This window comes from Zootoca vivipara, chromosome 10, assembly GCF_965207765.1.
Source record: "Zootoca vivipara chromosome 10, rZooViv2.hap1.1, whole genome shotgun sequence".
NCBI classification, from domain to species: Eukaryota; Metazoa; Chordata; class Lepidosauria; order Squamata; family Lacertidae; genus Zootoca; species Zootoca vivipara.
This window is the reverse complement of record NC_142593.1, coordinates 8,012,592-8,038,424: the sequence shown is the minus strand read 5'-3', so window position 1 is coordinate 8,038,424 and position 25,833 is coordinate 8,012,592. Positions and strand designations below refer to the sequence as shown.

The 25,833-nt window shown below is 42.0% G+C and overlaps 1 protein-coding gene across 3 annotated transcripts in view; it reads left to right on the top strand.

Moving 5' to 3' along the window:
* The first annotated feature begins 1,721 nt into the window (after window positions 1–1,721).
* The window catches only part of FANCC (FA complementation group C), a 72,852-nt gene continuing 48,740 nt past the window's right edge, over window positions 1,722–25,833 (top strand). The window contains exons 1-3 of one of the 3 annotated variants that reach the window (XM_088653260.1): window positions 1,722–1,835; window positions 23,125–23,331; window positions 25,636–25,720. In XM_088653260.1, coding sequence (XP_088509386.1) covers window positions 23,167–23,331; window positions 25,636–25,720 — 250 coding nt within the window. In that variant the 5' untranslated portion in view covers window positions 1,722–1,835; window positions 23,125–23,166. The remainder of the gene's footprint in view (window positions 1,836–23,124; window positions 23,332–25,635; window positions 25,721–25,833) is intronic. The other 2 variants (XM_035099631.3, XM_088653261.1) reach the window with 2 other exon arrangements.

Sequence of the window (25,833 nt, the reverse complement as noted above, 5' to 3'; positions counted from 1 at the left end):
TCGGGATGCAACATTACTTCCAAATTTTGGCAATTAACAATATAAATAGAATTTTATATTTGTCCAAAGCTGTGATGCACCCATAGTCTAAAAAGCAATCAAATCTACTTGACACAGAATTTTACAAAATTATTCCAAAACAACACACCAGTTACACATTTTATTTTTGGATGTTAGTTTTATTAGTTGTCTGAGATATCAGAGTCCTAAAACTACTCATCAGTGGGGAAAAACTCATTAAGGATCAGGCTGATAGACCTCAGAAGGTAAAGAAAGGTGTGTTTGTGTGTGTGTGTGTGTGTGTGTGTGTGTGTGTATATATATATATATATATATATATATATATATATATATATATATATATAGGGACCCAGGTGGCGCTGTGGTTAAACCACTGAGCCTAGGGCTTGCTGATCAGAAGGTCGGTGGTTCGAATCCCTGTGACGGGGTGAGCTCCCGTTGCTCGGTCCCAGCTCCTGCCAACCTAGCAGTTCGAAAGCACGTCAAAATGCAAGTAGATAAATAGGAACCGCTACAGCGGGAAGGTAAACGGCGTTTCCATGTGCTGCTCTCGTTTGCCAGAAGCGGCTTTGTCATGCTGGCCACATGACCTGGAAGCTGTACGCCGGCTCCTTCGGCCAATAATGCGAGATGAGCGCGCAACCCCAGAGTCGGTCACGACTGGACCTAATGGTCAGGGGTCCCTTTACCTTTACCATATATATATATATACTATGTGAACAGGGTTGAAGAACTGATAACAACAGTTCCAGCTGGAGCTCAGTGTAATATATATATGATCTCTGCTTCCTCTTTTATCATCTCCACAACCCACAACACTGTGAGGTAGGTCAGGCGGAAAGTGAATAATTAGCCCAAAGCAGGGATAATAGAATTTTTCGATTTTAGGTTCTCTCTGTTTCTCATTTTTTGCATCTAAAGTTCTGTTCTCCACATCACTTTGCATTTTTTATTACAAACACCCTCTCGCAAATTTATCAGCAGTTAACTGTAAATTTCTCCTAAGATACATGTTCGTATGCAACTTTGCCTAATCTACATATTTCAACAGAGCAATTTTCCTGTAATGGCATGCATATTTGTATCTTATTTTCAGGACTATGTGCACACTTTACTCCAGTATATGCATTTCTGTAAATATTACTTGGCAGGAAAACTGTACTGTGAAATGTGGAGAAGTGAATTTTGAAGGATGGCTTAAGTTTCGGTTCTCATATGGTTTTGGAAAAACTGATTTGCCTTCAAAGGTGAATTAAATTGACACCCCCCACCCCCAATTCCCAGAGAACTTCATGCTCCCTGGTGAGGATTTGAAATCTCTCCAGGCATTCTAACCATTCAGGCTGAATGTAGATATGTTAATAAAATGATTAAGAAAAACAATAAAAAGTCCAGCATCTTTTTTTCCAAGGAAGACCCAACACTTCCGAGAGTCTCCAAACAAGACATGAAGAACAGTCTTCCCCTGCTGTATCCCCGCACCGTACCCGCTTCTCAATTCTCGCAGCTCACATTCAGTGCCACTGAACCTGGAGGTTCTACTTCTCATCTGCGCAAGCCCCGTAGCCTCTGTTTTCTGCCCGGCTCGCGGCCTACGAAGGGTTAAAGACCGCGGCTAAGAAATCCCGCCTCCTGCATTTAAGGATTGGATGCTGCATGCCAGCGGGAGAGGGGGTAGTAGAACAACAAAAAACACCCGGCCGAGCCTTCATTGGCCGCCGCGGCTGCCACTCGCTGGTCCCTCTCGGAGCTCCTTTGCGAAGAGGCCGCCCCACCGGAGCTTTGAACTGCTGCGCGCGGAGGCAGCGGCGGCGGTGAGTCTCGCTGGGAGCTCGGCGCCAAGCAGGAGCGAGTGAAAAAAGCTCGAGCGCGAGTGCAAAATATACGTCCGAACAGAGAGCGGGCCTGAAACTGCGCGTGTTTACTCGCGTGCAAAAGGGCTGGCATGGAAGGACCCCCCTTTTTTGTGGGGGACGGGACAAAAGCGGGGCCGCGACGGGGCTTGTTCCCCCCCCCACTCACACATACCTGGCCCGCAGGTGTGCAAAGCGCCGCCCGCTCCCCTTGGCCTGGCTGCCCCGTTTTGAAGTGAGGGGCGAATACGGTTCCCCGGTAGTCAGTGAGGGGAGGATGGCTGGGGGGGGGATTAAAAATAAAATAAAACTGCAAGTGCAAAGTTAAGGGGCGCGCGGGAAGAAGCCAAGGGCTCCCCTCACAGGGCTGCCCCGCTAATGGCTCCTCTGGGACAGGCGCCCTCCTTGGCCCCGTCAGCGGCCCTACTGGTCCAAGTTCCCGCGCTTTTCTCCTCAGGAGAGCCGCTCTCCCTCCTCCTCGGTCGCCTCCCTCAGGCGGCGCCTCTGGCGGCCCCGCCCCGGAAGAAGGCGAAGAAAACCCCCGCCTTGCCCGCGGCCGGCAAAGTCCCATTGCAGCCGCTGGGGCTTACTTCCGAGAGGGAGGAAAGCGGGTGTGGGGGCAATGTGGCTGCGGCTACATATGGGCGAGCTTTGAAGGCAAGCGAGCATAAGCGGAGAATAAGCGCACGCCTGCAGTTGGCGAAGCCCAATAGTGATGCCGACTTTTTACCAACCCACACTTGGTAAAATAAAAATCTGGTCTGGTTCACTGAGCAGCATTGTGGATTCTGGATGGCGCGTTCTGGTCATAGAATCAGTTGGAAAGGGATCCTCAAGGGTCATCTAGTCCAACCCCCTGCAATGCTGGAATCTCAAATTAGTTCATACATAACAGATGGCCACCCAACTTCTGCATAAAAACCTCTCAAGGAAGGAGAACCCGACACCATTTTTATTTCCCACAGTGACATAGGAGCCAACTCATAGGGGCCAAAATAAGATACTTGAGGGGTGGTCGTGGCCCCCAAAGTTAATGGGCTTTGCCAATTAAATGGTGTGTGCGTGCTGTGTCATGCGATCAGTTGTGCAGGGCAGGGCTTTACTCCCCCAGGCCCCGTATTTTATTCAAGTTGGCAATCCTGCTTGGAGGCATTGTGGGGAAATGTAAATTGTGATACCCAGCTCTGCTGCTGCTTTCCATTGCTGCCAGGGTAGCTTGCCAGGGTGTACTACTGAGAGAAGGTAGAGTACTGATTCAAGAGGATGTCACCCTGGGGTTTCCTCAGCCAGCAGTATGGAGTGCTCTGTTCTTCCTGCAGTAACCTGCATTTCTCTGCCAGATTCTCTACTGGTTGTGTATGGGATGGAGGAACCAGTCCACCCTTCCTCTGCCAGCCTGCTCACTTGCTTGCATGGAATTGTCTCTTGCTACTAGGCGAATGTAAGGGACGCTGGTGGCGCTGTGGGTTAAAACACAGAGCCTAGGGCTTGCCAATCAGAAGGTTGGCGGTTCGAATCCCCACAATGGGGTGAGCTCCTGTTGCTTGGTCCCTGCTTCTGCCAACCTAGCAGTTCGAAAGCACGTCAAAGTGCAAGTACCAGTAGATAAATAGGTACTGTTCCGGCGGGAAGGTAAACGACGTTTCCGTGCGCTGCTCTGGTTTGCCAGAAGCGGCTTAGTCATGCTGGCCACATGACCTGGAAGCTGTACGCCAGCTCCCTCAGCCAATAACACGAGATGAGCGCCGCAACCCCAGAGTCGGTCACGACTGGACCTAATGGTCAGGGGTCCCTTTACCTTTTACCTTTACTAGGCTAATGTATGAAATAGGAGACTGCTATAGACCCAGTCAGAGTTAGGGCTCCTGCACCCTTGTTAGGTGTATAGAAGTGTATGAAAGTGGTACCTTGGGTAACAAATGCTTCAGGTTACAAACGCTTCAGGTTACAAACTCCGCTAACCCAGAAATAGTACCTCAGGTTAAGAACTTTGCTTCAGGATGAGAACAGAAATCGTGCTCCAGCGGCGCGATAGCAGTAGGAGGCCCCATTAGTTAAAGTGGTGCTTCAGGTTAGGAGCAGTTTCAGGTTAAGAACGGACCTCCGGAACGAATTAAGTTATTAACCAGCGGTACCACTGTACAAGTACAGTATATACTTAAATTCTGGCTCTTTAAGAGCTTGGTGGTGGTGTTGCTTCAAGGCAAGGAGTGTGTGTCATACTCATTTCCTGCTCTCCAAGGAGCTTACATTATTTGCAGTCTTTGTGTGCACATCTGCCCTCTTGCAGATGTCTGTCCCACTGGTCTTGGAACTGTTTAAAATGGTGAACGATATCACACATCAACATATTGTCAGCATGAGCATCATTCCATCTAAAGCTGATTCTGTTGATCTGGTGCCTGTCAGCTGGGCAGGGCAACAGGGCCACCCACAGTTAAGAGGAGGTATCTGCATACTTGGGAGTCCCCAGGTATGTTGGAAAGTAGTAAGTTGGTAAATTAAAAGAAAAACAGCAACTGAAAGTGGACTGACACATCATGCTCACTGGCTTTAAAAGTCAAATGTTGGGAGAAAATGGGGATTTGAGGGAATTAGCCCCTAAAAAGTTCATTGTACCTTGGTGCTGGGAAAAAGGCTGGGGGAATTCATGCTGTAAAGTTTAAAGAACTTACCTCCATGCACTATATGGTGAGTTTCAGGAGGAGAAAGGGTGCTGGTTCCCACACTAAAAAGCTTCCCTCTGCCTGCTATATAACATTCAGGTTCAGAATCAGAACTGAGCACAATGGGGGAAGGTTTGGGGAGGGTGGGTAACATGAAGATAGCTTTCCTTACCACACCGTTACCAGTTTTAGCCTTTGCTAACAAGGCTCCTGTTCAAGGCTGGTTGTTAGGGGCTAGTGGGGAATGCCCTGCAACGTTAATATGACATGGGAAAGGAGAGCTGAAATATTGTAAAATGTAATGAATGCCGTAAGTTATTAAACTGCACCCCAAGCAGTACTTTACATTTCTCTCATTTGCAAACGGGGATGTGGGTGTGTTGTCAGCCTTTTGAGCAGTGGTTGGGGGGGTGCCCTTGTACTTTTAATAACAACCTGACACAGTTATTTAGTAAGTGAGACTTCTGTGGATTGGCCTGGAAAGGAAGCAAAAAGGCTAGATATATATCAACAATTGCTTTAATTTTGAAGACTATTTTTATTTGTAATGTATACCGGTAACTTTTGGTATATTTTGCTGATCTATAGGTGCAAAGTAAGATGCCTCAATAAATAAAATGAGCGTGTTTGGTGATTTTGATTCCCAGATTTAAGTTGATGTCAAGAATCGCTTCAGCAGAGATAACCTTAATGGTTTAATTCAGTCTATTACCGGTACTTTTGTTTTAGCTAATGATTAGTTTTCAGAAAGCAGAAACTCCATTTCTTTATTTTTATGATTAAAGAATGATAGAATTGTTCCCTGAATGTTGTGTGGTCATTATTTTTCCCCATTGTGACCTTTTGCAGTGTTTTGGGGTTTTACTATTTTCAGACGTTCTGCTGGTGACAGTGATCCTTTCCATAGTACAGCAATTATTTAAGAGAAGTTTGGGAAGTTATTATCTTGCCAGCAACAAGTAAAATACTTTGTGAGGGGGTTTCTTAAATTTTTCTCCCCCACCCCCACCAATTTTGTTGGCAATATACTGTACAGGCTGATGATTGATCTGCCACTGCCATCTTTTGGATGGAAACAGATTTGCTAAATAAATACTGCAGTTTTTGCCCTCTTGTGGACTGGCATTTATTTTATTTTATTTTTTAAAAAACCCTGAACATTGTAAGCTACTTTTTCATAAAGGAGATTTTTTTAGACAAAATTGTTTATTATCAATTATTTTCCCTCATTATTTTTCTGCACAGAAAATGTACTTTTAAAACGTGGATTTGACGTATAGATGGTTTAGTTATAGTTTTATCTTGAATTAATTAAATGATCTTTAAATGGTATTTTATCTCATAATTCTTTTTTGTATCTCCAGAACATGGAGTTTTTAAAGAATTTATTTAGGAAAATTATTGCAACTGTAGAAATAGTTTTACTGACATGCTTAATTCATTTTGTAATTATCAGGTCTTAAATCACTCATTTTAAAGAATATTTTCATGTAAGTGCAACTGATGTTAGTGAGGAAAGTTAAGTTTGTCTTGCTGCTTCCAACTGAAATTAAGGAGATTTGAAACATTTGTCTGGATTGTACTTAGTCTGGAGTAGGTGTTTTGATACATCTTTTTTATAAAAAATTAAAAAATTCTGCCTGCAACAGGAAATAGGGATGGGTGATATATATATCTGTATAATGGCCTAAACTTGTTTGAAGTTCATATTGTCATATTGGTTTCATAATTTTTGACTTGGAAATATATCATGAATCATGGTGTGTGTGTGTTCGTCATGCAGGGGAAAACTGTAAAGCCAGCCAATGCTCCATCCTTATTTTAGACATCGTGATATGTCAGTATCTTGCAGTGTTTGGCTGGTGATATATCAAGATGTTGAAAACCAGATATTGCCCAGCCCTGGCAGGAATCCTGCTGAAGTGAGGGCAAAGAAAACAATACTGGGTTTAAAACAGCCTAATATTTTGTTAGCTACAGAGTCAATGAATTTGGTTGCCTAAGGACAGGAGCACATATGGTGTTCAGAGCCTGCCTGTTTGACAGAAGAACCTCAGCTTATAGTTGGGGAACCTGGGAAAAGTGGAATGGCATACAATGTCACTCAAGTGCTCCAGGAGGAAGACACCTCTTTTAGTCTAACTCCACTGCCAAACAAGTGAACGCCGTTTCACCAGTGGGGAAGTGTGAATGAATATCCTTCAGCCAAATGTCATTGTCCATGTTTGAGGGATGAACATTGCCTGGCCAATAGAGATCAGGAAGCTTGTGAGAACTGTCCAAGTGCTGAATCATCCTATTGCCATAGATAATTTATGAAGAAGTGCAGTGCCCTGTTTGCTTTTCTCCACTCCTTTGAGGCAATGTACCCCCCCATTCCATTTTCTTTAACATCTCACACCAGATTATGTAGATGCCAGGAAACCGCCGTAGGCACTAGTCCAAATTGTGCAACACTGCCAAAGGAGAGGTTATGTCTTCAACGTGGGTGCTTTGTCCATATTTTGGCCCAGTGCACAGTGTTATGCCCACAGATCCACAAGAACATGGCAGAACTAGTTGCAACAAAATAATAGAGACAGGTCACCAACTTAATAGGCTGATGATCACCAGCTTTTCATTGCTCTAAATTTTGCTTATATTCCCATGCCACAAAGGATATGGCCACAATCCAAAATAAATAGGTGCTGAGCTTGCCTGCTGAGGCTCAGAAATACAATCCTCAAGTGCAAAACTGCAGTAACTGTTGAATGAGAAATAGGCCAGGATTCATTGATGGGAGAGAGAGAGAGAGAGAGAATTCCTGGCAGCTGACAATGGGCATGGGTGGGCTGGAAATAGGAAAGGCCAGCAAATAAATGTTTTTAATATAATAGTTCGCTAGCTGCCTAATACCATCCATCTGTACACAATCTACATCAAATTGAAAACACACAAATGTTAACACTACACTGCATCTGGTTGAGTTTTGACCTAATACATTGAGTGAGCTCATTATGGGTTGGTGCATATGCCCCCAAAGGTTAATGCCTGCCCCGAGGTATCCCTCAGAAGAGATAACCAAGGTGCTAAAAGGATAAGAAATAAGACCACTGTCTTTACTGCTGGAACTGCCTGCCAAACTCATGGCACTCAAATAAGCAAGCCAGGAACACAAAAGTTAGCAGCCTGAGAAGGTGGTTAACTCTTCTTCATTGGAGTTTTTTAAACAAAAGTTGGATGGCCATCTATCAGGGATCAGGGATTCTTTAGCTGTGGTTCCTGCATTGTAGGGGGTTGTGATACCCTCCAACTCCACAATTCTTTGATTTTATGTGCAGCCTGTCCTATTGGACTTGACAGTGCACCAGCCTTGTTCCTGTGTGCCCAGTAGCAGGTGCATTTGCAAAGAAAGCCTTTGGCTTAGCTCTAAAAGATAACATCCTAAGAGATAGTAATTGTCTTAGGAGTGAGACTGTGCTCCCTAAAGGGAGACCAAATGTAGCAGTAGAAATGGCTCAGAGACCAAGCATTTCCCCACAGTGTGCCACAGGATTACAAAAAGGCATTAACAACTGAAATGCTACAGTATAGGAGCGCAGAATACTTGTACTCTCTGCATAAGAAAATAAGTACCTGTTGAATCAGGCCAGTGGTCCATCTAGTCCAGGGGTCAGCAACCTTTTTCAGCCGTAGGCCGGTCCACCGTCCCTCAGACCATGTAGTGGGCTGGACTATATTTTTGGGGAAAAATGAACGAATTCCTATGCCTCAGAAATAGATTATTTTTTTTAAAATAAAAGCACACATTCTACTCATGTAAAAACACCAGGCAGGCCCCACAAATTACCCAGGGATGCATTTTAAATAAAATGACACATTCTACTTATGTAAAAACATGCTGATTTCTGTACCATCCTTGGGCCGGATTTAGAAGGCGATTGGGCTGGATCTGGCCCCGGGCCTTAGGTTGCCTACCCCTGATTTAGTCCAGCATCTTGTTCTCACAGCTGCCAACCAGGTGCATTAAGTTTTATTCTTAAGAGTTCCCAGCCCTTTCCAAAAGAGATCTGGAAAGCAGCTTGTACCAGGTTCTGAAGAGTAGAACCTTTATTGCTGACAGCAAGATTGGTATAGTGGATATATCCAGTGTTCATATTTTGTATGTGGTAGGGACTCTCTGAGCATGGAAAACATAAAATTACTTGTCTAGGTCTTACTCAAAGGCAGAGGTGCAATGACTGGTTAATCATAACTCTCAGGTCAGGATCCACCAGTAAAGACGAAACAAAAGTTGTATGATCATGCAGGTATTTGGCAGAGAGTACATCTTGCTTCAGTTCCCTGATTGGCTATATATTTACATGTAGACTTTAGTAGGCTGCTATTGCTTAGACTCAGTTCTTCCATGGGGCAACTATTTAATGACTTTAAACAAATATTGAATGTGCTATGTGTAATTCCATTGGATTGAGGAAATGTTTACATGCAGGGGGACCTTGGACCCTTCTTTTAAGGGAGGACCAAGCAATATATACTCTCTCTCTCTATACACACACACACACACACACACACACACACAATATATATATATTTTGGGTTGCTCCTGTACTCAAAGGAGGAGCACTGTCGTTGAACTGTGATTGGCAGGTGCATAGTTATCTATCTTAGCACTTCTGGCTTGAAGGTTTTTTATTTTCTGACTATTTTCAGACACTACAATGCAGACTTTACATAGTATTTAGTTGCTTAGTGTTAGGTTTTGGCAGCATTAATCTTGGCAGATACCTCTGATCCTAGTATAGCTCCTGCACCGAGAGGGAAGACTTCAAATGTTGTACTTCATTCTTGGCACTTTTTTCATTCAGTTACATAGTACTTTCCATCTATAAATGTGGACTTCACTACTATTAAGAACTTAACATTTATTATTCAATAAAATTTGCATTTTAATTAAAACAATATATTTATAATAATTTTTTTATTTTACTTTTTTGTTTTAGTTTATTTTGTCTCAAATGCATTTCTTGTGTTGTAGACTAGAGATGCATGTGTTGCAACCTTAGAAAATTTGGCTTTCCCATTTTCACTGCTTTTCAGATTCTTTATTCACATTTTTTTATATACAAAAACACATGAAGCTGATTCAATGTTCTTGGTATTAAAGGAAGTTCAGTCCACATGTTAATATATAGTTTTCATTTTATGTTATTTTCTATGCATCATAAAGTGCTTTAAAATAAATTAGAATGTGATAAAGGAGACCCCATCAAAGGAATGGTTTCCTTTGCTTTTAATTTTGAGGATTTTTTTCTCTTACTACTGTCACTTTGAAGACGCTTACTTTGTGGACTCTTTTCTGTAAAGTTTGAAAAACTTCATTTGCTGATTTAATTTAGTGTGTTCCTCTGTATCCTCTCTTACTGACTCAAGGCTTTCACAATATCTGAGGTTACAGATAGTCTTTGTAGCCTATGCAACCCATGATTGTAGCTTTTGGGTGTACTGTAGGGAACTGCCTTTAAAACTTGACAAAAGTTACTGACTATAATGTTACAATTCAGACACTAATCCAGATAGTTTACCTGATGGAATAAAGTTAATCCGCTCCATGTTAGAAATGCTGTTTACAGCCTCTGAAGGATGCAACAAATGCCCCATGCCTAAACTCCATAGGGTTCCCCACTTCCTAAAAGTATAGAACAACAAGCACTTGGCTGAGTGGCTTTATTTTGAGCAAGGCTTTATTTTGTTCTCTCCCAGAAAGCAGCTGGAGTAACTGGAGAATTATAATTGTCTAGAACTCCTCAGTCAGTGGTAATTTTGTAGCAGCATGAAATGTAACAGGAAGACAGACTCAATGGTCACAGTTAATATTTTTTTGGGGGGGGGAGTCTACCCTTGCAGTAGTGTAGGCATTAATTGGAGGAACTTAATTGTAACTGAAAATAAACCAGAGGGAATAGTATTTCATTGTCAATGGCATAGGTTACGCGACCTTTCCCATCTATAATATATGCTAACAAACTCAGTTAAGGTCTAATGTGTCAGGCAACCTGATCCTGCCGTGCCTTTTTCAGCTGCTGCTGGGGCAGCACAAGCAGTATTCTATTGTTTCCATGCTCAGCATCTGTGTGGTACATCAGGTCAGTCTTCACAGTCTTCGTTTGGAAGACTGAAAAGGCCTTTTCAAGAGAACTATTCTAGCTCTGTTTGCACCTTCAAAACATGTTCACTGAATACAGGGGAAGTGGGATTATTCTTGCCATCTCTGTTCCCAAGCTCCATAAGCAGAAGGTATGAGTTAGGGCCCCATATACATATAACAGTACAGGAGTGGATTCAATACAGATTGAGGTTGAATCCTGACAAGACAGAAGTACTGTTTTGGGGGGACAGGAGGCGGGCACGTGTGGAGGACTCCCTGGTCCTGAATGGAGTAACTGTGCCCCTGAAGGACCAGGTGCGCAGCCTGGGAGTCATTTTGGACTCACAGCTGTCCATGGAGGCGCGGGTCAATTCTGTGTCCAGGGCAGCTGTTTACCAGCTCCATCTGGTACGCAGGCTGAGACCCTATCTGCCCGTGGACTGTCTCGCCAGAGTGGTGCATGCTCTAATTATATCTTGCTTGGACTACTGCAATGCACTCTATATGGGGCTACCTTTGAAGGTGACCTGGAAACTACAATTGTGTTTCCGAGCACAATTGTGTTTCCGAGCACAATTCAAAGTGTTGGTGCTGACCTTTAAAGCCCTAAATGGTTTTGGTCCAGTATACCTGAAGGAGCGTCTCCACCCCCATTGTTTACGGAGGTCCAGTGCCGAGGGCCTTCTAGCAGTTCCCTCGCTGCAAGAAGCCAAGTTACAGGGAACCAGGCAGAGGGCCTTCTCGGTAGTGGCACCTGTCCTGTGGAACGCCCTCCCACCAGATGTCAAAGAGAAAAACAACTACCAGACTTTTAGAAGACATCTGAAGGCAGCCCTGTTTAGGGAAGCCTTTAATGTTTAACAGACTACTGTATGTATAGTGGTACCTCAGTTTGCGACCGCAATCCGTTCCGTGGAGGCGGTCGCTCGCCGAAGCAGTCACTCCCCGAAGGCACGCTTCTGCGTGTGCATGAAGCGCCGATAGAGTGCTTCTGCGCACATGCAAATTGCACAGATCGCGTTTGCGCATCCGACGCCACAGAACCCGGATGTAAACACTTCCGGGTCTGCGGTGGTCGCTCGCCGAAGTGGTCGCAAACAGAGGTAGGTGTAAACCAAGGTTTGACTGTATTTTAATATTTTGTTGGAAGCTGCCCAGAGTGGTTGGGGAAACCCAAATTATAATTATAATTATTATTATTTCGACGGGAAACTCCCCACTGGAGTAGAAATTATATATCGAACAGATGGAAAGGTCTTCAATCTGAGCAGGATGAAACAAAAAGTAAGGTTACCGTAACTTCCGTCATAGAGCTTCAGTATGCTGATGACAACGTAGTGTGCGCACGCTCAGAGGATGACCTCCAAACCATCCTAAATACTCAACATCCCCAAAACCAAAGTGCTGCACCAACAAGTACAAGATAATCCCTCTGCAGCGCCACAAATCCAATTCAGTGGTGTAAGGTTGGAAAATGTTTATCACTTCTCGTACCTAGGCAGTTACCTTTCCACATGGGCCAACATTGATGCCGAAATCCAACATCGCCTGAGCTCTGTGAGTGCGGCATTCTCCCGATTGAAGTGCAGAGTGTTTGAGGACCAGGACATTCACAGGGAAACCAAAATGCTTGTTTACAAAGCTATTGTACTACCAACCTTACTATATACTTGTGAAACATGGACCACTTATAAATGCCATCTCCAACTCCTCGAAAGATTCCATCAACGATGTCTCCAAAAAATTTTACACATCATTTGGGAAGACAGGCAAACTAATATCAGTGTACTGCATATTAAAGTTATACCAGCAAGAATTAGTCTTTATGTAGAAAACTATGATTTAAATCAAGCCTTACTGACTAGTGATTTAAATCGTGATTTAAATCGTGATTTAAATCAGTTTGATTTAAATCAAATCCACCCTGGCTTGGAAGACACTCGAACTCAGAACGCAAGGGAGAAACGTGCTAAGAGGAAGGCACACTTGGCAAATCCACACCGTGATCGACTCCCGCCCAGAAACCAATGTCCCCACTGTGGAAGGATGTGTGGATCCAGAATTGGCCTCCACAGTCACTTACGGACTCATTGTTAAAACCGTGTTTATGGAAGACAATCTTACTCGGCTATGAGTGATCGCCAAGGAAGAAGATTATTATTAGACACACAGTTGGGATCTCTTGTCTTTTGATTTGTGCTCTGCAAATAACATGGATACTGTTCTGGAATGTTTTATCACTTAAGTTATTAAAGACATTTTGCTATTTTTAATCTTCCAATTGAGAAGGGTGATTTGGAATAGGGAAGGGGTTAGTTTTCTGCCTCCTCTTGAAACTATGAAAAAAACAAAACATCACAACTGAAAGAAGGGAGGGAGAGAGAGGAATGAAGATTGATCTTTGCTTAATCATATAATTGTAGAATTGTAGTGTTGGAAGGGACCCCGAGGATCATCTAGTACAACCCCCTAGATGATCCTTGGGGTCCCTTCCAACACTACAATTCTATGATTAAGCAAAGATCAATCTTCATTCCTCTCTCTCTCTCCCTCCCTTCTTTCAGTTGTGATGTTTTGTTTTTTTCATAGTTTTCTGCCAGAATTCACTCAATGGATCTATTTTTTTAAAAGGGTTGAATGGGAAATCAGCTTGGAGCTTGGATTTGGAGTAGGGAAATGGTGGTGTTTTCCCAACTGCTTCTCTGTTCAAAATCACTTGCAAAGCTTTTTTGTTTAATCAAAATACAGTTTTCTTTCACACAAGCTTGCATGTAATGTGTAGTTTGCCAGACTAAATTAGAATCCTGACTCTTTGAAAACGGGGGAGGGGGGGACCTTAAGTCTTGGGATTTCTGAAAGTAGTCTTTAAACTAGTCTTTAAAGACTTTAAAGACTTTGTAGTTCAGATGGTCTCTTTCATTTCAGTGCCATCAAGGTTGAGTGGAGTTTGTTTTAAGCAGTGTGCTTCTTAAACAGCCTGTAGGCATAGCGTTGAGTTCCTTCCTTGATTTCACTTAGTTTTGGTAATGCAGAAATTCTTTGCTTCCCCCCAGGGAAGTGGCAGACTTGATTTTTTGAGAGGTATACATGGAATGAGTGAAATCATTGCTTTTCTTGGCCTCTTGGGAAGTATATAGGCATATTAGAAAGTTATAATGAAGAAATGGAAAAAGGGATTTCCTCATTGGTTTCCATGTTCATTTACTACTAAGATGTCATATGCCGTAAAATGCATTTTAAGTCTCTTTTTGCTAACTATCCAGAAGCTGTTTGTGAATATGGCCTTATTTTCAAAAGTAAGTCATAGTTCCCTTGGGTCTCTTGCTTTTCGTTTTTTTTAATTTATCATTGTAAGACGCTAGACTTTCTGGTGCTAACAAAACTGGTATTGATAGTAAATATAATTTTTACTGTTTGGATATCTGTTTAAGTTGCCTTAAAACTCAGCACATAGCAAATTCAAGTGGAGCACTTAGCATGAGAATTCCTGTGGTAAATAACTTTGTAAAGCACAATGTGCAGTGATAGAAATGCTCTGTCTTTCCCTCTCTAAAGCACACACATACACCTACTTTATGAAAAAGACAATGAGTGGTATTCAGCTAAGTTTTACTCAGATTATATATATTGAAATTAATGGACCCAACTTAGTCATATTAATTTCAGTGGGCCTTCTCTGAGTAAAACTCAGTTCACTACTATCCAGTGTTAATTCCCCCCCCCAAAATAATATTTATTGATTTTCAAACATTACAAAAATTCACAAAAATAAAAACAAAAAAAACCAAGAATAAAAACATTAAAAAACATATCAATTCTAATATTTTAATTAACATTGTAGACTTCCTCAATTCCCCTCGCACTGGGTCCATTTTTAACTCCAAATTAAGCAATTTTCATTTATTATCTTAAATCATTCTAACACATTTTTTCATTATCTCACAACTATTTCTATTCTTAAAAGCATCAACTATCTTCCACCCATAATTCATCTTAGTCCAAATCTAAATTTATTTTCCCATCCATCTATCCTTTATTTCTCCCCTTAGCCTCAAATTTATACCCAAAATTTTTCCATAAATTCAAATATTATTTCTTTTATCATAATAACATTTAAACACTTAAATCTAATTCAGCCCCCCCTCCCCTCAGGGTCTCCCAGATGAATCAGCTAGTTCCATAGGTCATTCCAGTTTCGGGCCATCTTGATCAGTAAAAAACACCACATCCATTATTACTCCTCACCCCACTCCCGCTCTTTCACCATCTATCCACCACTCTCCCTTCTTTGTCCCCTGCTGCCTCCCCAATTTCCTAGCTGTTGCACAATACCATCCAACTACATTTCCACTTTTCAGCCCTGTCTCAATTTTGGCTCCCCTTAAGTTCTGGCCCCAGCATGGATCCTGTCCTCCCTCTCTCACTGGGAGGGCATTATTCCATGCTGGTTCTTCTTTGAAGGCTCTTTGAATCAAGCATGAGTCCTGTTCCCCCCTCTCACTGAGGGAACAATGTTCCATGCAGCTTCTTCACCATCTTTGAATTCAATTACATTGTCCATGTCTGATGATTGTTCTTCTCTCTTCTCTTCATACTTTGTTGGGATTAGTCCTTTTTCACTTTCCGCACAGTTCTGTTTTATTTTATCAATCTGTATAGTATTCTGACGCAGTTCACTTTTAAAATTCAAAGCAATTCCAAAAGTTCCTTTTGAAAGTCAATAAAGTCAGATGATGTTGTGTCTACTGACATCCTGGTCGTCTCCAATTTTGTGGGAACAGCACAGATTACAGCAGGAAATGGCGCAGTTCGTATTTCCAAACTTCAGGAACAGAAATCATGCCCGATCTGGTTACAAACTCTCATTTTTAATTCTTCATATTTTAAAACTCATATATCCATTTATGAAAAGAGTATCTGTCAAGCTTCTTATTCACAGCCTTATATTTTACGCTCTCTTCAATGTGGACAGTTTTCAGCCTCAAAGAGATAAACAAATTCCATCCTATTGTGATGTCATAATGGCAGCTCGCTGATCCCTCCAGGGACCTGACTCCAGCTTCCAGGGGGACTTTCCCCAGACCAAATTAAAGAACCTTTACAGGGATTTTGCAAAGTTCAACCTTTCTCCCCTTTACCCTGCCTTAGGGGAAAAATTTTAAGTCCGATTTTTGGTAAATAAAAACTTCCTGTCAACTTCCTGGTTTCGGGCAAGTTAACTGCGTCTCAGTTCGCTTAATGGGGGAAATCGACTTCCTTTTTTAATCTCCTCCCATGTCCAAATCTTTTCAATTAAAATTTTTAAAAGCCTCACGGTATCCAATGTTTTCAAATCCTTTGAATCTGGAAAAATCCACCGCTCCACAGGCTGCTGGCTCGGAGCGTCACTTTGTGAGGGTAGCAGATTAACTCAAGGCACCACGTCTCCACTCCGCTTCCTCTCGGCTCCCTTAATAGGGCTTACTGGGGAGCGGAGGAGACAGAAAAAGGTGCTGCTGAGTCCCCACATCTCCAGAACGCTCTTGCGGCTCCCCCCCTCCCTCACAGCGCTAGAGAATCTCGGAGCTCGAGATTCTCCCGCCGGTCAGCAATGGCAGTAGACCGGAAGTCCTATCCAGTGTTAATTTTTAACATGTTAAATATTTTAGATTTCACCTGTAGCAAAGGAGTGTATCTGACAGCTCCCTTGTTTAGAATATATAAACGAAAGGTTTTTACAGGAGATGGATAGTTTAAGCTCTCTGAGGTAATAAAAAATACATTTTTGAGAACATTACTGTGCATCCTCTGTTGCACAGTGCTTAGTTGAATACAAAAGTTTGGATTCCCAGCCCTAAAGTTCAGGTGCATAAAACTGACAGTGTCAAATGACAGACTCTTAAAAATGCCTAGAGGAGCAGCTGCAAATTAGTAGCAGAGCTAAACAATGCAAATCTCTAATGGCTAATTAACATATTCCCCTGGACAAGTTGCAGATTACTGAGACTGTTGAGAGACAGGTAAAAGATCACATTTGGAAAATATGTTTACTAAAACATGGAGGTCATAATGCTCAACCAATTTTCACTATAGTGTTGCTTTTTATATAAAGCATGAACATACTCTTTATATGGCTGAAATGCCAGCTTAAGATGTTCCTAATGTTATTCATTCAGATTTTCTGGATAATTGAAAAGCCAATTGTGTTTTGACTTATTAGCCTTCTTCAGTGGCCTTGGCTTTTTTCAACATCCTTTATGCTGAGTTCAGATTATTTATTAAAAAAAACCATTCTTTTGAGGAAAATATGTGTAATGAAAAAACCAAATAAACCATTTCCCCCCCCCAATTGTTAAACTAAGCTATCTTCTGCTCACCAAATTATATCCCAATATCACCCAATATCAAGATCAAAAGTCATATCCAGATTACAAGAATTTGCAATAATCTTTAAAAACAAACTGTGTAGAACATCTAATCTTATCTCAATTTATAAATGTGTATACCGTATTATTCACTCCATAAGACACACCTGACCATAAGATGCACCTAGTTTTTAAGAGCAGGAAAACAGGGGGGGGGAAATATTCTGAGCGTGGGGCAATGGCGAACAGCCTGCCCACCACTCCCAAACCTTCCTGGGGCTTCAGGGGAAAGGGGAGGCTGCTGACGAGAGCCGCGCAGAGCATGTAAGAGGTTCTTGCTTTTCAGCGAGCTGGGAGGGTGTACGGACGGGGCTTCCATCCATCCCTCCTCCCGGCTCGCTGTAAAGCAAGTGGAGCGGGAGCCGGGAGCCATGGTTCCGGCGGCAGAAGCATCCCTCCGCCCGCGACTCCAGTGCCAGCCGAGGAATCCCGCTGCTGTCCGTTGCCTTTGCTTCATAAGACTGATAGACATTTTCCCTTCCTTTTTAGGGGGAAAATTGTGTCTTATGGAGCGAAAAATACGGCATTTGCTAATGTGAAATTGTAGGACTCAGTGGTTATTAGTTGTTTCTGTGAACTCATGTAAAAATTATATGCTATTATAATTCCATTGCACACCTGACCTTACAGTGTTAATCAGGTTTCTTGCTCTATTCCATAGATTCATAGAATTTCCATGTATTCTGTAAAGACTCTCAGTGACAGCAATAATTAATATTCCATTCACATATATCTTAATACAGTGTAATAGCCATAATGGCAAGAAGTGTGGCATAACTCCTTGGAAGATTATATCTTTGAATTTTAAAATAACAGATATCCATTCTTTATCCTCATTAAGTCCAGAGCCAACCACCTGACCTTCTTTTTTTTAATGTACATATAATTGTTTCCCTGACCACAAGAAAGATTTAAGCTCAGGATAGCAGAACACAAAAGTTGTATTAGGACCCAAAGGCTTCATGCACCATTTGTTAAACATTTTGTAGAACACTGTATTAGATCTCTAAAATTTTGTTGCATTAAGAAGGTAAGAATTTGAAGGTCTAGTCTTAACCAATTCACTTCAGTTAGAGGAACTGCTTGAGCCACATCTAAAGGATGGTTTTACTTGTGAAGAGTTTATGGTCTACATATTACACCTGTGCACTAGTTGTGCTTCCGATTGATGCAGTTTTGATATTATTCACGGTGCATTTTGTTCTTTGCGAGGAATCATAGAATCAGGGCTGTTTTTCTAGAAATAGAGGTACTTCTCTTATGCCACCACCCTCTGTTGCACCAATTGCCACCTGCAGCCTCCATCGCACAAAGCACCATGTTTTATAGGATAAATAAGTATGCTTTTTATTCTTTACTGCTGCAATGAATGCTCATTATCTTTTTTCCTCCAATAATTGACTAATAAAGAATAGGAACTATAGTTTGACACAATCCAGATCCATAAAAAACTTTAATAGTAATTGCAATGAAAACAACATGGCCTTTGTGTATACTTCCTTTGATATGTATAATGCAGACATTGTTTGAACACTAGCCACCAAGTTGAATTGTTGCTTTCGCCACTTTGAGTAGGATCCAAATTCATAAAAGTGTATGGAAAAATACTGTTTTCTGTTATTGTTGTTTCTCTACCTCTAAAAAAACCCCAGCCAACATCAAGATTGGCAACTACTTATAGGTTGCTAAGTAAGGTGTTGCTTTCTATTTCTTTTTCTGGCAGCAACAAATTTCTGATTATAAATATTCCCTTCTCCTGTTGATTCACCAGGGCTGTCTACAAATCATGCCTCCCACCTAATGAAACTGGTGGCAGACAGCTGAGCTAGACCAGAATCTAGTGGTGTGGTACTTTGAAACTCCAGCAGGGTGCTGGAGCCTCTCTCTGATTGACTACTAAGACAGCTAGCCAGAGAGGGGTGGAGACAGCACTTTTTTGGGTGTGTGTGTGTGAAAGGAGCAGTTTCTAAGAGAGTGTTCAGATAGGGAGATAGTTTGAGGAGGAGAGAGATAGAGAGGGAGAGAGAGCTGGAGAGTTGCTTCTGATCTGTGTGTAACATCCACTCTGAGGAAAATGTCTACAGCTAGAGAAAATAGTCTCTGAGCTTAGACAGTAACAGGGCCGTCTTAAGCGCCCCTCGCGCCGTGGTATGCCGGATCTCTCCGGCGCCCTCGCGCCCCGTTTCCCAGCGCGGTGGGCAGGCGGGCAGGCACAGCGCAATCTCTCCGGCGCCCTCCCGCCCCGTTTCCCAGCGCGGTGGGTGCTGCGCGGCGGGCGGGCAGGCACAGCGCGATCTCTTCGGCGCCCTCCCGCCCCGTTTCCCTGGGCGGGTGGGCGCAGCGGACCGGCGGGCCAGCGGGCGGGCGCAGCTCGCGGCGCCCTCCTGGCAGGCCGGCGCCATGGTGCCCTGCGCCACCCAGCCTATACGTAGGGCCGGCCCTGGACAGAAAGACAGTTTTTAGTGTCTTGTTGTATTTGTAATAAATCTTTCTTATTTGTTCAACTTCTGCCTGAATCTCCAGGTATCAAAGTTTAACCTCACACAAAAAGATAAGCTGTGGTGACTATAGGGTATATGGAGGGGGGTTCACCTCATAGGATGTGGAGCCCTGCCCTAGTTCTCTTGTCCCTTTGATCTTGTCCCTACCCCTAACAGCTAAAGCTAGAGGGCATAAAGTTTATGCACCCCACTTCCCTGAGTGGCAAGAAGATGAGGAGTCTTCTCCTTTGGATGAGACAGCATTGGGGGCTTATTGCACCTTTTGTAATAATGTTAACAAATATCCAAAATGAGGGGGTGAGCAGGTAGGAACCTGGGGAGGTAGTGTTGTCTGCACCTGGGTCCCAGGTCATGACACCCAGGTATCAGCAGCAGTAATCTGTAAAGAAGTATTGGTTTGCCCCAAAGCATGCTCTTCAGTCCCCACTTCTTCTAAGCCAGAGGTTGACAACCTAAGGCCCATGGCCGGAAGCGGCCCATGAGGGTTACTTAGCTGGCCCATGATCCGCCACCGAGCCGCCCGCTCAGCGAGTCCCCATGAGCTGCACTAAACCACCATGGCACGGGGGCTCTCTTCCACGGCTCCAGAAATTGCTTCTGTGCATGCCCAGACGATGACAATTGCTTCAGCGCAGGCATGATTTTCGGCGTCTGGGCATGCACAGAAGTGATTTTCGGTGCTGCAGAAATACACAGACGCTATTTTCGGTGTCGCGCTGTGCCGGCCCAGCCCATGGAGGATCTCCGCGGGAGTGATCCGGCCCATGCCCAGTAAGCCTTGCCAATCCCTGTTGTAAGCAGTGTTCGAGAACTGTGATCAGATCTCCTGTATTCTTTAGTTAGGTACCTCCAATTCACCTCTGAGATTGGGGTGTTAGGGAGGGGTTTGTTAAGCTTTTCCCCAGTGTAAATTTCATCATGCCCCTTAAGCTCCTAGTTTCTTGGTTAGGGAAAATCATTTTATCCATAAGTTTTCTATAAAAAAGCAAATGGCACCTGAGTGCATGGGTATCTGCAAGAGTGAAGACCCACCAGCCCCAAGTATGATGGCCCCAATGTGAATTGGAGGACCCTGTTTACTTTTATTTTTTAAAGAGCTAGGAGCTCTCAGGCAACTGGCTCTCAGGTTTCTCATTTAATTTGATTTTCAGATTTTTCCATCTTGCTACTTAAAATGCAACTCTAAGCTCCTTTTCTTTGCCACACATACGTACCACATTAATTTGTCTTGATTTGTATGCATGCCCTAGCTAGTAGTAGCAGTAGTAGTAGTAGTACAGTTGTCTACACCTTAACGAGTCATTTAGGAGATGTCTTATTTTTTTAAGGCATGATAGATTCTGACACTTGGATGTCTGTCTTCTCTACTGAATCTCTCTCACTTTGTCTTGATGATTATTCATTGTCTCATAGTCCTTTGGCCACAACCTTTTCCAGAAGCCTGGTTTTCCACACCAAGTTGTGACATTTGCAAAGGACAACATTTAAGACAACGGTTCTGCTTCTACTTCTACTTACTTGAGTGGTGAGCACATCCCAGTGCACCTGGCAACATCATCTGCCTGGCAATCCTCTGTTGCCTTCACTCCTTTGGAAAGGGAGCTTAAATAATGGAAATTGTTCTAAGCACAGGCACACATCCCATTTCATTTGAATCTTTTTTTAATATGAATATGTACACCTGCAACACAGATCTCCCCTTTAAATGTATTTTTATTGATTTTAAAATACACAACACAAAACTACAACCAATAGGCTTTGCCTCCCGTTATAAATCACCAGTATTGATGTGGAAATTATGTTAGACTCTTCCCCTCCCCACACTTTCCCCGCATTTGCAGAAGTTCAGTTTAACATGTAAGTACAGCACAGGGCTCTCCAGTTTGTTTGTATCGATCATCATCATCATAATCATCATCATCATCATCATTATTTATATGCCACCCATCTGACTGGGGTGCCCCAGCCACCCTGGGCAACTCCCAGCAAAAATAGTAAAAACAATACAGATGGTCAGGAATGCAATTAAGATATATAAAATAATGAAGACAATACAGTATCTATAAAGATACAACTGGCAGAGTATTTGTCGGTCCTATATCCTTGGTAAATACAATAAATTTCCACCATGTGGCATAGTTTTTTTGTGGTTTTTCTGCAATACAGATTTTAGTTCCAATGGCATGAACAATCTTTGTCACTTTCTGGCTCACATCTTATAATTTTTTTTTGAGTTAGGGTTAGCTGTGATCTTGATCTTACATGTTGGAGAAACTTGGCTGTCATGAACCAAATGGCAACTTGTCGTGGGTTCCTCACATCATGGGCATAGCCAAGGGGGGCAGCTGACCCCCCTAGATCAAGTAAAGCAATAGAAATACTTAGCTACTGGTAACTCACCAATCACGTCAGTTCTGCCCCCCCCCCAAATACAAACTCCTACCCCACAACAAAAAGCCCATGTCTCACATCACCATCATATAAAACAAAGAAATCTGCCCTAGGGGGGCATGGAAATTGAATTTATTATTATTAATTTATTTATTGAGTTTATATACCACCTTATACCCGGAGTTCTCAGGGTGGTTCACAGAATAAAATCAAAATATAAAACCACAATATACATAATCAAAATAAAAACAACCCAATAACACCCTGCTCCCCAAAAAAACCCACATTTTGAAAGGGCAGAGGATGTCAATCAAATCAACCAAAGGCCTGGTTAAAAAGGAACATTTTTGCCTGGCACCTAAAGGTGTATAATGAAGGTGCCAGGCGAACTTCTCTGGGGAGAGCATTCCACAGAAGGGGAGCCACTGCAGAGAAGGCCTGTTCTCATGTTGCCACCCTCCGGGCTTCTTGAGGAGGAGGTATTATGAAGAAGGGCCTCAGAAGATGATCTCAGGGTCCGGGTAGGTTCCTATGGAAAGAGGCGGTCCTTGAGGTATTGTGATTCTGAGCCGTTAAAGGCTTTATAGGTCAAAATCAGCACTTTGAGTAGGTTATTTCTAGGAAGAAAGAAATAGGATAACCTGCCTTCTCGCCTTCTCTCCATGTGAAACATTAATTTGTGGTTGAATTCTGATGTCATATAGAACATTCAAATATGTATCTTACGTGGAAAGTTGTGATTTATGATATTTTAAAAGACTTCTGATTTGTGAATTCTGGGAATTAGTAGTATTGCAGCCCAAGGGTGTCTTAAGTTTAAAAAGTAGAATTTGGACTGTGCATTTGTTTCCCAAAGGTTAACAGTTTGTACATGCCTGTGTATGTGTGTCTGTTTCCTTAACTATTCATACCAGAATGCTGTTTCACTGCTGGTTTAGTAAAGTATTGATTAGAAAATAGTAAAACTGCAGGAACATGACAACAGTTTTTTTCAATATATTGTAATGATTATTGTTCTTCCACTCCTACACAGAAATGTAGAAATGTTCCATTTTAGGAGCCAATAGGTTCACATGCATCATGCAAACTGCAAATATTTTTAATCATGTATCTCATAATGTGTTAAATATTAGCAAAGTGTTACTGTTTTTTTTATTGCAGAGGACCTTTTTCATACATCTTTTTAATTATCAAGGTGAGGGGATGGCCAAAGATACTAGAGTCACTAAATTCAGCTTCGAATTTTGGCTGCACAAGACTATTGAATGGGGTCAGACAAGCACTTCAGAATCTCAGCAAGATGTCTGCCTTCACTTGCCTGAATTACAGGAATTTCTACTACAGATTTATGGAGCTTTGAAACATATGGTAAGTGAATTAACTGGAAGAATGAACTGTTTTGAAGACTGTTGCAGAAACATTCTGCACCCCACATTTTGACAAGACAGAAAGCTAACAGTAGCAGAGAGCCATGTAGCATTGACCTAATGTATTGCAGTATCACAGAAACAAATTGGTGAAACAGCCACAGGTAATGCAAACAGGAATGTGTTTCCTGTGTTCCTGATTTATTGTGAAAGGAGCTTTTTCTTTTTGATTGGTTATGTTCTCACATGAGATTTCCTACTCAACACAGTAACCTTTTAAAAAATACTTTAAAATAAACAAGTATTTGATTCTGGTTTTCAGGTCATAAATTGGATTATTTAAAGACTCTTAACATGCAATACTATAACTTATCTCTTAAATCTTAAGAAGTCTGCTGACATAGTAACCCTACTGATGTGGCATTCAAAGAAATTTCAGGCCACCATCGTTGGATCACAGGCAAATATTTCTTATTTCTAGTTGTGCCTGTGCAAAATTAGTATTGCCCTGGAATTCCTTACCATTTTTTAGAAAACAATTTATTAGTCAGTCATTGGGGCATTTTGCTATATCTGTATGCATGAAAATGTATTTTACTGCTACAGCATTTAGCCTACAATACTAGTATAAAAGATGAGAAAAATGTTTATAGATAATAATTGTCAAATATCTGATGGACTATAGAAAAATAAGCTATAGACCAGTGTAATGAATTACATTATGTGTTTGTGAAACTGATTCCCACCCCCTGAAATGCCTAACTATAATGAATGTCTTGTGAAGCTTGGCCACAGATTCGTCTTATGTATTTGCCCAATATTCATTTATTTGTTTGTTAAATTTATATCCTACCTTTCTACAAAATCTTGCGCAAGCCTAGCTCCAATTATGGGATGAATCTGAAACATTTATTGCAGCAGCTTGTGACAATTCTCTTTTCTGCTACTTATATATTATCTTAGGTCAGTACCATTTTAAAAGCCTCTGTTTATTAGACAGTAAAACTACAAAAATGGAAAAAATGGACTGATTGCGTAAGAATGTTTATAAACTACACCATGCATTACTTTTATAGCAAAGCTGCTTTCCATTTGGTTAAACGTTGTTTAGGTTTTGTAGCTTTAGTGTCTGTTAAATTTCAGGTTATAACTGACTGAAGTATGATGTCATGTAGAATACAGCAAACAGTAACAGAAACTTCATGACTTCTTTGTACTGTAGTTTCTACTCAATCCTTCGTATAATCCATAGTATGATGTAAGAGGCATGACATTTTGAATAATTTGTTATTTTTATTTATTTGACTTAATCCATCCCATCTTGAAAGCTAGGGAAAATAGCAGTATATCAAAACCATGTGTTAATTTTTAATTTCTTTTTCTTCATGTAACAACTATTAAAACCGCCCGCTTTATAAGCACCATCCTAGCCACACACAGAAAGTGGGCTAAATAGAAAGGTCTCGCAATATTTATGAAAAAAGTGATCTATGATGAGGAATTATTGCCAGTTTTGGAAAGGAAGCCACCAAACCCACCTCTTTTTGCCCTCAGGCAGGCCAGGTGCAACTCTCCAGCCATGTATTGCGGCCTTCAATGTGTTCTTGCACTTTCAGGCATGCAGGAAGCTTTATTGCAGGAAGCTGGTGGACTATGTTGTATGTTGATACACCCAGAGGGTACTCTTGGTCAACTACAGATTCTGTTTGAGTGTCATGAACATGTGATTATCTCACGTTACATGTGGCTTTCATGCTTTCTAACCTTGAGTTATATGAGGTTTTTGTGTCCTAAAACAGGGATCGGGATTCTGTGGCCCTTCAGATTTTGCTGAACTACAGCTTGCATAATCTGACCATTGACCATATTAGTTGGGGCTGCTGGTTAGGTGGACTTCAACCATATCTGGAAGGCCACTGAATCTCCATCACTGTTCTCATTACTGTCTCACATGTTTTTAACTGTATCTTGCAAGAAAGAATACTGATGGCCAACAGGGCTGGGGAGGGGCACATTGTCCACATGCTCTCCCCCCCCCCCAGTGTATGGTGGGAGCTTAACCTATTTTGAATTTGCATCTGTGTCCTGCAAAGTTTCTCCATTATGGTCAGTGCAATCTTAAAAAGTGCCATCTTTGTGGAAGCATCTGCAAAGTTCTTAGGGTGAGCTCAACAATGATTGAATACGAGCTTTGTCTTTGAAGAGGCTCTGCTCTACAGATACTTTCTCCAAACCCCTCTTATTCTGGGCCCCCGATACATTTTGACACACAATATTTTTGGTTTACTATTCTCTTTAATTTTAGAACTGTACTACTGCAGTCCAAGAGTTTCCACTAATTGGTCAATTATTGGGAAGGCTTTGTTGGAACCCCTTTGTCATTGGCTATGGTGAGTTTTTTAAAAACAGCTTTGTGAAATAAAAATATTTGTTTTTTTATTTTGTTAGTTATTGGAATATTGACTGTTGGACTCTAACTCCCACCAGCCCCAGCTGTTATTGC